The sequence below is a fragment of the Hipposideros armiger genome, unplaced genomic scaffold (assembly GCF_001890085.2).
Source record: "Hipposideros armiger isolate ML-2016 unplaced genomic scaffold, ASM189008v1 scaffold_213, whole genome shotgun sequence".
NCBI lineage: Eukaryota > Metazoa > Chordata > Mammalia > Chiroptera > Hipposideridae > Hipposideros > Hipposideros armiger.
In genome coordinates this window covers 34,994-49,171 of record NW_017731563.1, presented here as the reverse complement: position 1 = coordinate 49,171, position 14,178 = coordinate 34,994, and the positions used below count along the sequence as shown (strand labels likewise).

At 46.3% G+C, this 14,178-nt stretch overlaps 1 protein-coding gene across 3 annotated transcripts in view; it reads right to left on the bottom strand.

Moving 5' to 3' along the window:
• Positions 1-14,178, bottom strand: part of DDX11 (DEAD/H-box helicase 11) — a 35,627-nt gene that overhangs the window by 9,469 nt on the left and 11,980 nt on the right. Inside the window, exons 2-13 of one of the 3 annotated variants that reach the window (XM_019654114.1) lie at positions 13,611-13,859; positions 12,994-13,080; positions 12,528-12,685; positions 6,956-7,001; positions 5,931-6,038; positions 5,602-5,689; positions 5,016-5,233; positions 2,813-2,965; positions 1,811-1,857; positions 1,391-1,470; positions 460-504; positions 267-334 (exon numbers count right to left, since the gene is read on the bottom strand). In XM_019654114.1, coding sequence (XP_019509659.1) covers positions 267-334; positions 460-504; positions 1,391-1,470; positions 1,811-1,857; positions 2,813-2,965; positions 5,016-5,233; positions 5,602-5,689; positions 5,931-6,038; positions 6,956-7,001; positions 12,528-12,685; positions 12,994-13,080; positions 13,611-13,859 — 1,347 coding nt within the window. The remainder of the gene's footprint in view (positions 1-266; positions 335-459; positions 505-1,390; positions 1,471-1,810; positions 1,858-2,812; positions 2,966-5,015; positions 5,234-5,601; positions 5,690-5,930; positions 6,039-6,955; positions 7,002-12,527; positions 12,686-12,993; positions 13,081-13,610; positions 13,860-14,178) is intronic. The other 2 variants (XM_019654115.1, XM_019654116.1) reach the window with 2 other exon arrangements.

Genomic DNA, 14,178 nt, shown 5'->3' with positions numbered 1-14,178 from the left:
GTGGACACCTGGCGTCTCTACTTGTGTTTATTGTACAAAGAAAGGCAGCTTTTCTCCCCAACCCCTACGACCCTTTGATCCTAGGTTGCTGACACACTGCATTTTTCAGGGTTAATGACATATCTGTGCTGTGGGGCCTCAGTACTCCGGTCTCCCTGAAGATAGAAGGAATTTACTCTGTTCCTTCCAATGTTAACAGTGTTCTGCCCACAGGTGGTGGGAAGGCTAAGATTTGATGCACTAACGTGGAAAGGTAAAATCTCTACCTTGAACAGGTTGATATTGTCAATCTGGCTCTGAAAGAGGAAGTCATTGATGGTCTTCAGCTCTGTCCCTAAGGGCACACAAACAAGAGCCTTGGAGTCCCACTCTGAAGACCCAGGCTAGGGTTTTGGGTCCCAGGGGGAATCTGGGAACCAGCTTAGACCAGCTCTGGGCCCATGAGGGCCACCCACTTACCTGTCCGTGAGAGGCTCTGCATATTGGGATTTTGCTTAATGTTCCCTAAAAAACAGAGAATTCAAACAGGTCAGGATGGGGGTCCCTTCCCTCCCCCACCCATCTTATCACATTCAACACTGTACTTGGCAAATAAGAACATTTATATCTGAACATTTTTCCCCCCATTTTTGCACCCACAGACCCCACTGAGGACAGGATTCTGACCCATAACTGTGATATGGAGTCCAAAGCCTTGTGATGTCATTCTTTCCACACCTCCAAGGAGGCAGGGGCAGAGTGACCACCCCATTTTATGCAGGTGCAAACAGGACATGGCCATGCTACATGGGGACAGTGGCAAGCAGGTGCAAGTGAAGAGCACTGGCACAAGACAAGCGCCCTCCAGAACAATCCCACTGGCTTTCTGGACTTTGCTTCTATGAAAGGAACTGCCAAGGAAGGAAAAGATTGGGGCACCAAACGTTGGAAAGTCGCATGGGACCAGAAGCCAGCAGATTCCAGTCCCTCTCACTGGGCTCGGTACCCGCAGGCAGGTCCCTTCTCTGCTCTTGGCTTTCTTTTGCGCATCTGTCACTGACGGCAGTCTGTGTTGCTTTCCTCACAGTGCCCCAAACTGCTATCACTATTATGTAAAATGTATTATATTATGTTATATTAATTATATTGTATTGTATTATATTACTACTACTACTTGTGGAGTAGGGTCTGGCAAAACAAAAAGGACTCAAAACACTGGAAAATAAACTAAGATTTAAAAAAAAAAATCTAAGGTCAGACAATTCAACTAAGCTATAAACATTTAAAAATATTCTAAATCAGCGGCCAAGACAATTCTGAGGATACAGAAAGCCCGGTGTCCTGAGGTGCTCAGGGAAGCGAGGCCAGCACGCTGAGCAGCCAGAGCTGGGGTGGGCACGATGCTCCTTACCACCCAGCACTGTCACAAACTTCTCCAGTAGATACAGGATCTGTTTGATGTACATCAGGTTCTTGGCCTTCAAACGCTTCCTGGGAAAAAAACCAATGGACATCAGGTGGTGTTACTCCAACAGAAACGTCCCTTCTAAGTGCCCCAAGCTGAGGCCTTTCTGTCTGGTGTCTTTCAAACTGGGTCACAGCTACAAATACTCTCCCAGAAAAAGGGCTGGCCTTCAGGGCCAGCTGCTGTGTCTTGAGTACTGTTGGCCTATGTTGGGAACACATCACAGTGAACCAGGGGATGAGCATCACGCTGGTCCCACACTGAGCCCGGCCAGAGACAGCAACCTACGTGCTTCCTCTCAGAGGCTGACTTAGGGGTGCTGCGGCTGAGCAGGTTTTTCCTTCCCCTCAGGAGGGAGTGTCTCACCTGTATCGTTCCATGTACTGGGACAACTGGGAATGTGCCTGGCAGAGCTGGGGAGAGAAGAGAGAATGGGTGTGGAGGCAGACCAGGCTCTGGGCAAGCAGCTTACGGCTGTGCCAGTGACATCTTAGGTTATGCCAGCCCAGGACATGCGATCAAGGTGAGGAGAGTGGGGCTGCGTACAAACAAGGTACAGGGTTTTAAGGCCCTTAGGTTGGTGGGACCTGAGAAGGGGGAAGGACAGTAGATTCTGTAGTGTCCACTTTGTGTCATGGAAACAAGCAAGAGTGGAATCTCTCAGGTAATGATCTCCCTGTTAGTTTTTGGGAAAACACATGTCGTCTACTAAGAGTAATGGCTGAAGGTAACCATCAGATCATGCCCAAAGGTCAACCCAGGCAATGGTCAGTAGAGGTGGTGGGATGCCATGTAGGATTCAAGGTCAGAAACCAGTAGTCACAGCCCAGCTCCACACTTATTAGCTGTGTGACCTTAGGCACTGCTTACACCTTTCAGAGTCGCCAAGTCCTCAATATAAAATAGGATTACCAGCCCAATGCAGTCAGTGTGAAGATCAGACATAACCTCCTACAGCAGATGGCACACAACAGGTAATAAATTGTGGCTTTCAGAGATCTAGAGCATTCCTCAATTAAATCCCCTCAAAGAAATATCAATAATAATGACACCCAACTACATGAGGACCCTGCTTCTCTCATGCCATCATCCTGGATCATGGAGAGCTAGTTAGTAGCATCCTGGACAGGAGGGACTCAGGGTGACACAGGCCAGTGAGGAACAAGGGAACGCGCCACTCTGCCTGAGCCGGATCCCCACAGCACTGAGACCTGGCGGAAAGCCGGAGTCGGCCTCCGCTGAGGCAATGCCTTCACTCAGTGCCGCTCTACCAGGCCCGTCTCTGGTGGGATTCCAGGTCTAGGTGGTTCAAGAAATGGACCTTTGCCCCACGGCAGGCCCTGGCCAGGTAGGGGGAGGCTGACCCACCTGGGAGCCGCTGACCTCTGTGCTGTGGATGCCTGTAATGGTGTCAATCAGGTTGTGCGCTTCGTCGATGATCACCACCTGGCCCTGGAGCCGGATCCCCGCGGCCTGCCGGGTGGCCGCGTGCAGCAGCATCTGGTAGGGCAGCACCACCAGCTAGGAGGAGATGGCAGCCACCTGAGTGGTGGCGATACTCCCTCGTCCAGCGGGCTCACCCAGCCCACTCTAAGGTCCTGGGTGAACAGCTTTATTTCTTGCCCAGAACAAGTGGACAGAAAGCTATAGCACTGTACTGCGCTTTTAGCAATAAATACTTTCCTCAAAAATTTTATGTGGAATGTCAAATATATGAAACGTGAAACCAAAGCTCATCTGACTTCTGAGGGAACCAAGGGCAGGGATGGGGGAGTGGAGGGGAAGCCCTGCTGCCCAGCCTGGTTCTTGTCCCTCTGGTAGCCCCTTTGACACCCAAGGTTCCTAAAACACTGGTATACCAGAAGGCAGCCCGGGGTTCTGGTCCTGGAGCTGCCACTTCCCAGATGTGTGTCTGGGAAAGCCACTTACCCTGAGTCTTGTTTTCCTCATTTGCAAAATGGGCTTGATAAAGTCTATCTCTGAACAGGGTAAATGAGTGGGGTTGGGGTAACAAAAATAAAAGCATCTATAAAATGAGGCCTAGTTTTAATACTGGCTCTATTATTCACTTGCTGTGAGAAAACAGACATATCACTTAACCTCTCTGGACCCCAGTGTCCTCATGTGTAGAACATGAATAATACCTGCCTTAGTTATTTAACTGGGATACCATAAAAGCAAAAATGACATGAAAAGTGCCTTAAAAAGTCAGAATCATAAACATTTCAGGAAATTTTACTGTACTTGCACAATGTCTAAGCACTAGTCCTGCATGTGACAGACCGAGCCTGGGAGGGGCATGAGACGACTGTGAGGCTGGGAGGGTCGCTGGTTTTCTCTGTGAGCACCATACACATGGTTCAGGGTAATTTATGTACTGATGAGCTGTTAGTGCCGTGTAAAATTATTACCATATTTTGCCGTGTATAATGTGCACTTTTTTGCTCAAATTTGTGAGGGAAAAATTAGGGTGCACATTATATTTATACATGGGTAGTATTAATTCCGTGTCTATATAAATGTTTTTAATTCTTTTACTTATGCTTATGAGTTTAAAGTGTAACTCTAGAAATAACAATATCCATATGCAAAATAATATCCTGGAATACGATAATCAGTTTCATTGAACTTACGAGAAGCTTGCAACGACGAAGAGTTCTTGGCCTCCTGTGATGCATAAATATCGTAAATTTGTTACTGGTACTTAAAATTTCTTGTATCTTGTATCTGTTCTTGTGTTTTGTAATTATTTGTTACATAAAATTTCTTGTACCATAATATCTTAAAAAAATAAATGCTAAAATTCTTTTATAATACAAAAAACAAGTACCTAAATGTAAACAAATAAAAATTTAAATTGAAAAATTAAAACAAAAGATTTTTTCCCCTGAAAATTTGGGCCAAAAATGCGGGTGCGCATTATACATGGAAATGCATTATACACGGCAAAATACGGTATTTAGTTCCCTGGATCTTTTAAAATCGACTTTAACCTTTTCTTGATTATATGGAATTCTCCGCAAATAATATCCTGTTTCCAAAACTCACTCAAATTAAGGAAGTGGCAAGAAAACAGTTAAATCTTGCCAACCAAATAACAATGACATCATTTCTGACCTGTCAAATTAGCAGCATTTCTCGCTGTTGAAATAACACTCAATATGGTCAGTCTAGAAGAGTACTCTGATATACTGCATGGAGGTACGCAGCTAGGACAGTCACTCTGAAAGGCCATTTGGAAACAGATTTATGTTCTGTAGCTCCCTTACTGCCTCCTCAGTTTCTTCCCTGGCATCTCTCACTGTGTTTTCCCTAGGAATGCACACTCCTTCCTGACCTTTATCTGCTGTCCTCTATAATGTCAACTGTCCCTGTAGCCCAGAGCCGCCAAGGGACCTGGAGCCTCCTCTGACCCTATGGACTAGGAAAGTGGTTAGGTCTCATCAGTGTGCAGTGTGGCAGTCGGTCCAAGCATGGCCAGTGACATCCTCCCCAAGTAAGAGGAATTCCCTCATGGCCCAGGCCGCACTTAAGAGCTGAGAGCTACTGCCCAACCCTCTGGGGTCTTCACCTGGGCTGCTGGGATGGCAAACCGGCTCCCGTAATAGGGACAGGCCCCAGCCTCCTTCCCCAGGTTCACCAGCTGCTCAATGTCTTTCACCTCCACCAGGACCTTGTCCCGGAGGAGCTGCAGATGCTTGTAGTTGTAAAAGGGGCAGGCAGCCCGGGGCTCCAGCCTTCTCCTCTTGGGCTCCTTTTCCTCCTCGTCCTGGGCTCTGCTCTTGATCTCTGTGGGTGGCACCGGCAGGGGGCAAAGGCAGAAAGAACAGTAACTGTCCCCGTGGCCAGAAGCAGGCCTCCAAGGTCAAGACTACAAAACCCTTCCATGCATTACTTATTCTGGTCTCATCATAACATTCTGGTATTTACTTTTTGGTCAAAGCCAGGGTTTCAGACTAGACACTGACCCAGAAAACAACACCTGTTCTCAAGGAGAGAATCTTTAGGAAGAAACCATTTCCATTTAAGACACTGTCTGTCTTTCCCACGGCTCTGGCCCACTTCCACTCCTGACCTCCTCCTTCCCAATACTGCCCAAGGCCACAGGATGGTCCCAGAGGCTCTTTCTACAGCTCCAGGGCACTCCAGGTGGCTACCGTGTTTGCTTCTCTGCATCTCCATGCAGCGGTCGTTGATAAGCTGCACAGAACCTAGGTTTTTCACATCTTCGTTTACACAAAGGTTCTATAAGACAGAAGAGAAAGAGTTAGGGAAATGGTGCTGGCTAAATGACACACAGCAGCCCACCAGGGCCTCCCAGCCTAATCCCCCTGTTTCCTTCCAAGGGCCAGCAGGGCCAGGGAAGGGGCCGATCCTCCGCCTGCTCTGTCTGCCTCACACCCATCATCCTTCTGTGCCTGGAAGATGAAGACACAGGGACGGGAGCAGAAGGGCACCTGGGACAAGATGCCCTGTCTCTGTCTACCTGCCGAGAGCCGAGGGAGACCAGCCGGGTGTCCTTGCCAAAGGGGCTCTTCTGGACCTCGTGTACAAACTGGGCCAGCTGCGAGTGCGTCCGGCTGCAGTAATAAATCTGCTCCAAAGAAAAGCAAGGAATTCCAAAGAGGACACTAGAACATTCCTAAGTGTTCTCTGCACTTCAGGGAATGCCACGGCCTGACAGGCCAAGGGAACGGGAAGAGTGACCACAAATACAAACCTAAAGCAAGGAGACTCTGAATGTCACAGCATATCTCAGCAAATGCGGGACTCTCAGCTCCCAAAGTTCAAGAGAATGTTCACAAGACAGGACTCCTCCCATCAGTCACCCTCAACCTCTAATCCAACCATTCTGGGGGGTGTGGTCATGTTGGAAAAGGGTATTTCCCTGAATGGTGACTCGTGACACGGAAAAGGTCCCTAAGATTCTGGAGAGTGTGTGAGGGAGCGCTAGTCCACACACACCTCCCACAGGGCTGGCTGGGGCTGGCAGTAATGCAGGAACACTCTCTCGGTACTTGTAACATTAGAAGCGTGAGGAAGGAAAAAGAGAAAAATACAGGGGGAAATATCTAATTTCAACAAAGAAACCAAAAGTCTAACACGAATGAAACCAAATGTTTTGAATTTGAGAAGTGTTGGCATCACACACGCCTCATAGCACTCCATGCGAATGAAAATAGGAACAAGAAGAGATCCGAAGGGCAGAGAACTCCGTCCCCGCGCTCCCCACCTCCCAATGGAAAGAGAAAGCCCTGGTCCTTGGCCTAGAATGGCCGCTCCTCCATGCCGGGACACCCGCGCCCAGACACCAGCCCCAGGAGGTGCTCGGCCCAGCCTACCAGGTGAGCATCTAGAGACCAAAGTCTGGGTCTGGGGAGCCACAGCGGCTGGAGGCCCCTCACCAACAGGAGGATGAGAAGCAGCTGAGGGACTCGCCTTCTCCCTTTGGGCAGAGAGCCTTGGACTCAGGACCAATCACAGCAGAGAGTCCAGGACACAGCATCTTACCTTGGTTATATGTTCCTCCTCCAGGTCATCTTCATCCTCATCTAATCTGAGACAAAAACAAAACCAAAAAAACAAAAACAGTCTTCTCAGTGAACTCAGGTCAACCAGAGCATCTACCACGTGCCAGCAACCAGCCCTGGACCTAAACAATAAAGCATGGAACTGAGGATGGAGGTCTGAGCTGGAAGGAGCCAGACACACCCCAGCAGTGAGGTTCCACCAAGGCGGCACGCTTGCTCGTTCTCTCGGTCGGAAAGATGCCCCAGGCTAACACCAATGCCATCCTTCCAATGCCGCTCAGCACTGAACGGAGAAAGGGCACCAGTATTCCCTAAGTTTAATGTCTGACTGTCAATCATCGAAGGCTACTCTCCCCTCACTGCCTGCCCTCCAGCACAATGGACTTCTCTCAGTTCCCCAAGAGAACTTTATCACCTCAGAGCCTTGGATATGCTGTGCTCTTAGCCTGGAAAGCTCTCTCCCCTCACCTCCTCCCTTTTACATAGCCAACACCTAGTCAACCTCGAAATCTCTGCATAAATATTACCTTTGCTGGGCAGCCTTCCTCAATTTCCCCTGGCAGGTGGCTGTCCTGTGACACACTTGTGTGGCCCCCTGCACAAGTTCCTCACGAGACTCATCTCATTCAAAATTACTTCTTTGTCTTCTGTCTCCCTGACCAGGCTGTCGTGTACACAGGCATGACCCTGGTGTGTTCTGTTTCTGTAGGCTGCTGGGAGTCCCACCAGGAGCCTTCATATAGCAAGGACTCCACACATGTTTCCTGAGTGAAGCCCCGACTGACTGAATGACTGACTACAAGATGACATCACTCATGACCAGATGAACTACTTCTCTCCTCAGCACCTGTCTGCCCTTTCTAGCAATGAATTAAGAACTCATCAGCACTGGGGACTGGGAGGGTGGTCAATCCTGCAATTACTTGGCTGGATGTTTAGTCAACATCATTAGTCTAAGCTCCTTAGAAAACACAAAATACGGATACAGATACACTCTACCTTGTGTATAAGGTAGGGCCATCATATAGATGTTTTTTGTTCACGTAGCAATTCAATCTTTTTTTTAAAGCAGAAATGCTAATTGCCTTGGGCTATTAGAAGAGGAGTTACTTATAGGATCAGCTTCCTGGTCAATAAATAATTGTTCAGTGAGCTTTGTCTGAAAGGCTGGGTTTCAATCACATGCCACATAGTGAACAAACTCATTAGGATCTAAGTGCAAGACGGGACATGTGAGGAAATAAAGAGCAAAAAGTTTGCATTCAGGGTCAGCCAAGTGGCACGTTGGTTAAGAGCTGCCTTGGGACGCCAGCTCTGAGCAGCAGGGCTCCAGTTCGGATCCCACATGGGGGCCAGTGACACTGCCCTCTAAAGCTAAGATGGTGAACAACAGCTCAACCTGGAGCTGGGCTGCAGTGAGTCGACGGCAACGGCATAGGCTGCAGTGGTGCTGCAGTGGGCTGCCGTAAGCTAACCGTGCGTGGCTGGCAGCCAGCGTGAGCAGCTGTGAGCTGCTGTGAGCAGCCGTACAATGGCTGGCGAGTGACTGCCTCACCCAGGAACGGCGCAATGATAGTGCCACCTTGGGCCAGTGAAGCGATGTCCTCCACAACTAGACTGAAGAACAAAAGGACAGCAACTTGTCTGTTCCCCTTACCCCAATTCCCCAGCGCTGTTTCCCTCCCCCAATTCCCCAATAAAATCTTTAAAACAATAAGTTTACATTCAGAACTGGTTGTGTCCTGAGAGAAGCTTGTGTCCCTGTTGAAACATGAAGGCATTGGCAGCTGTACAGGCTAATCTGCAGGATTAATGGCTCCTGCCAGGCCCTAAGGAGCACTTTGTTTCTCTAATTTCACAAACTCCATTCAGTTATCTTGTTCCCAAGGGGCTCTAGGGGAGGTAGCGGAGTAGACAAGCAATCTTGGAGGCAGGTGGGAAAAGGTGTATGGAGCACCTGTTACTTATGCTCCTCTCTTCCCCAGAGTGGGATGCATAGAGCAGTCCAGACATCTCAGCCCTGGGCAGGGTCAGAAGTCTTAGTCTGAATCCAGGTCCTGAAATCTGAGCTTAAGGCCAAGCCACTGAGCATCAACAATGAAAAGCCCAGGACCAGATGGTTTCACTGGCAAATTTTACCAAATATTTAAAGAAAAAAATGCCAGTCCTTCTCAATCTCTTCCAAAAAACTGAAGTGGAGGAAACACTTCCAAATTCATTTTATGAGGCCAGCATCACTTGATACCAAAACCAGATAAGGACACTAGAAGAAAGAAAACAACAGGCTAATTTCCCTGATGAACACAGATACAAAAATTTTCATCTAAATATGAGCAAACTGAATTCAATGACACCTTAAAAGGACCACACAACGTGACCAAGTGGGATTTATCCCTGGGATGCAAGCATGGTTCAACAAAAGCAAATGAATTAATGTTATACATCATAATACAATGAAAGATAAAAATCATATGATCATCTCAATAGATGCAAAAAAGCATTTACAAAATTCAATATCCTTTTACGATAAAAACTCTCAACAAATTGGGTATAGAAGGAACGTACCTCAACGTAATAAAGGCATATATGACAAGTCCACAGTGAACATAACACTCAATGGGGAAAGGCTGAAAGCTTTTTTCCCTAAGAATTTTTGAGATATTATTTCTGTATTCATTTTACAGTAATTCATGACCATGAACACCCATGTATTTTTTTTTGGTTACAGTTGACATTTAAATATTATTTTATATTAGTTTCAGGTATATAGCATAGTGGTTAGACATTTACATAATTTATGAAGTGATCCCCCAATAAGTCTAGTACTTACCTGGCACCATGAAAGGTTGAAAAGCTTCTCCTCTAAGATCATAATCAAGACAAGGGTGCCTATTCTCACCACTCCTATTTAACATAGTATCAGAAGTCCTAAACAGAGCAGTCAGGTAAGAAAAAGAAATAAAGGCATCCAAATCGGAAAGGAAGAAATTAAACTATTTGCAAATGGCATGATCTTATACATGGAAAATTCTAAAGATGGTAACAAAAACTGTTAGAATAAATTCAGTAAAGTTGCAGGATACAAAATCAACATATAAAAATCAACTGTATTTCTATATACTAACAACAAACTATCTGAAAAAGAAATTTAAAAAAAATCCCATTTACAATAGCATCAACAACAAAATACTTACAAATAAATTTAATCAAGGAAGTGAAAGATATAGATAGCCCGTGTTCATAGATTGGAAGAATTAATATTGCTAAAATGTCCACACTACTCAAAGCTATCTATAGATTCAATACAATACCTATCAAGTTTCCAATAGCATTTTTTTATAGAAATAGAAAAAAATCCTAAAAATTGAATGGAACCACAAAAGACCATGAATAGTCAAAGCAATCTTGAAAAAAAAACAAAGTTAGAGGCATCACATTTCCTGACTTCAAACTATATTACAAAGCTATAGTAATCAAAACAGTATGGTATTGGCATTAAAACAAAGAGACCAATGGAACAGAATCGAAAGCTCAGAAATAAACCCATGACTATGTGGTCAACTAATATCAAGGAAGCCAAGAATACTCAATGGGGAAAAGATAGTCTCTTCAATAAATGGTGCTGGGAAAATTGGAAATGGACACGCAAAAGATTAAAACTGGACCCTTATCCTACACTGCAATTACCTAGAAATGAATTCAAGACCTAAATGTAAGACCTAAAACCATAAAACTTCTAGAATGAAACAGGGAAAAAACTCAATGTCAAATTGGTCTTGGCAATGATTTTTTGGATATGACACCAAAAATACAAGCAATAAAAGCAAATATAAACAAGTGGGACTACATCAAACTAAAAAGCTTCTGCACAGCAAAAGAAACAATCAACAAAATGAAAAGGGAACCTCTGGAATGCGAGAAAATATTTGCAAACCAAATATCTGATGAGGACTTAATATCAAAACATACAAGGAACTTCTACAAGTCAATAGCAAAAAAACAAATAATCCAATTAAAAAATGGGCGAAGACCTGAATAGACATTTTCCCAAAAAGGGTACACAAATGGCCAACAGGTACATGAAAAGATGCTCAAAATCACTAGTCATTAGGGAAACACAAATCAAAGTCACAGTGAGATCTCACCTCACACCTATTTAGAATGGCTATTATCAAAAAAACAAGAGGTAAGTGTTGGTGAGAAAGTAGAGAAAAGGGAATATAAGATATTGGTGGGAATATAAACTGGTGCAGGCATGATGGGGAATAGTTATGGAGGTTCCTCAAAAAATTAAAAATAAAACTACCATATGACCCAATAATTCCACTTCTGGGTATATATCTGAAGAGAATGAAGTCACTAACTACCTCAAAGAGATATGTGCAACCCCACGTTCATTGCTTCATTATTTACAATAGCAAGATAGGGAAACAATTTGTATCACTGACGGATGAATGGGTAAGGAAAATGTGACATATACACACATATATACACACATATATGTATATGTGTGTGTATGTGTGTGTGTATACACACACACACACACACACAAGAACATGGTGTGTATACATATATATGTGATATATATGTGAACATTTTCCAATCATAAAAAAAGAAGGAAATCCTGATATTTGCAATAATATTGATGAATCTTGACAGCATTCTGCTGAATAAGTCAGAGAAGAACAAATGCTGTATGATCTCATGTGGCATCTAAACCCCCCCCCCAAAATCACAGAAACAGAGAGCACCCCACCTACTTTACCCTGTCTTATTGTCCTCATAGGTAAATGTACTAATTTCAAATAAGGGCTGTTTTCACATTTAATTGTCTGTCTCCCTCCCTGAAACACAAGCTCTCTGAGGGCAGGGGTCAAGTCTGTTTTGTTTAGCTTGATATCTATCTACAGCACCGAGAAATGTGCGACCGCCCAAGCGGACACTCAAAGGCCATTTGTGAGTTAACGCATGAATGAAACGGAGGATCTCTCCAGGGGCAGTGTGGTGCAGAAATGGCCTGTTGTTCTCTATGTGTGCTGGTTCACCCACGCGTTACAGCTCACAAATTAGAAACCTATAAGCCTGGACCTACAGAAGCCTTAAGGTGAAAAAAAAAAAAACCAGCTAAGGATGCTTTGATGGCTTAGGTCACAAACATGACTCGGCGTAGTTTGGTACTTAAGAGCCTGAGAGCTGGAGCTGGAGCTGGATGGGCAGGTTCAAGTCCCAGCTGCCCCCTGCCTGTCCAGGTAGCCTCGGCCAAGGCATCACACCTTGCTAGGCCACAGGTTCCTCAGGTGTGAAGGGGAGACACAAATACTGTTGTGAGGATAACAGAGTTAACACACATGTAGCCAGTGCCTGGCAACTGTCACTGTCATTATCACTTATGCACCCTAAGGAGGACCCTGGCTGAGAGAAAAGGGGCCATGGCTGGCACTCCATCCCTTCAGATGCCTTGTGAGTGACATGTGGGCACGGGAAAGAGCTGCCTGCCCGGGAGCCCCCACATAGGCTCGGGCAGGACGACAGGTGGGGCAGCGCGGTCTTACCCATCAGCTGTTCCTTTCTCCTCATCACTCTCATACTCGGAGAGGACCAGCTCCTCCTCCCCAGATGCCAGCTGCTCTAGCGGCTCGGCCCCTGTTCCTGCTGCCAGTACCTCCCTGCTGAGGCAGAGGAGACGCTCGGTCTCTTCTTCTTCCTGTCTCTGCATTGCAGGTGGGGAAAGAGAAAACTCTCAGTACTGGGTCCCCACCTCCTGGATGGAGCCAGCCTCAATGTGGCTCTCTCCAGGGACAGCACACATGCGGCATTCACACAGGCCTCGCTGTTTTACTGGTGTCGATACGTGAGGTATCAATAACTCAGCTCAAGCTGCCCAACCACTGGGTGATAAGAACTTAGCCAGTGGGGCTCAGAGAGAGGAGACCAAGATCCTGGCTACTCATCCAGAGGCCCCGAGCAGGGTGACAGTGCTTGGACATAATCCCAGCCACTCCAGGATATGACACCCACCTCGCGCTTGGCCGCATACTTGAGCTGTGCATTGTGCCGCATCCGCTGCAGGCGTTCTTCTCGCTCCTTTCTCCTGGTGTGCTCCTTCTAAAGGGTGAAGAGGCCATGAAGGAAACTCCTCAGGGGGCCCCAAGGCAGGCCTTTCCTGAAGAGTCAGGGGCTGCTCAGCCTAGGGCCTCTTCACACGGGGTAGGTCGCCGTCCCCGGCCAGCACTCCAGGTTGCTGCAGCATCTCGCAGCATCTTGTCAGCAGACCCTGAACCTCGCCAGACCTCAGCCTCCTGCTCACTGCAGAAGTCTATATACTCCCTCCCAAGGCCACGCCCTCTCAGTCAAATGCACTCCTTGAGTTTGTAATCACTAAAACATGTTGCCAATGGCAACAGTGAGGCAGGTTCCTCGCCCAGGTGGGTAATGAATGAGAACTGCCAGCCCCTTGTCTAGAAAAGACCTGTTGACATCAGCTTTTAAAAGACGGTAAGGGCGCAGAGCCATGTACTCAAGAAAGCTGCCAGAGAGATAAGAAGCACCGCAAAGGAAAAGACTTGACATCTAACTCTCAGAATCAACCCAAAACAATCACTGAAGTTGTTTCCTAGACCACTCACACTTCTCACCTTTAGTCGGTCCACCAGGGCCCTTTCTTCTTTCTTTTGAACAAACTGAGTAACCCAGTCAGGGTCTCCTGCAGGCCTCAGGGTGCCGGGGGTCTCTTGACGGAAGGATGAGCAAAATGGGGGCTGGTCCTTCCCATCATTTAAGGGGGCAGCTTCAGTTTCAAGGAGACGTGCCTCCTCTTGACGTTTCTTCTGTTCAAAGTCACGGAGCCAGGAAAGGGCCCCACAAATAAGACTTAAGGATTTTCCCTACAGGAAGAAAAATGTTTTCAGAAACACAGAACAAAAACCAAAGCTTCCCAAACGACCTTTCCCATTTTAATAAAGCCTTCAAGGAAGGTCTGCATTTAAATATTACAGGGTGCTCTAAGACCAGCCTAGGAAAGGAAAGGAAGGAAATCAGGAGAGTATCCAGGAAAAGTAGGACAAAGGAAGAAATAAAAATGTTCCTAAAAGTAGCTTCTCAGGTTACATATAACTACTGCAAATTAATGTAATTAAAAGGTGAGAAATTAAATAGCCCCCACAAAGAATCCCTGCCAAAGATATGCAGAGCACAGAATCCCAC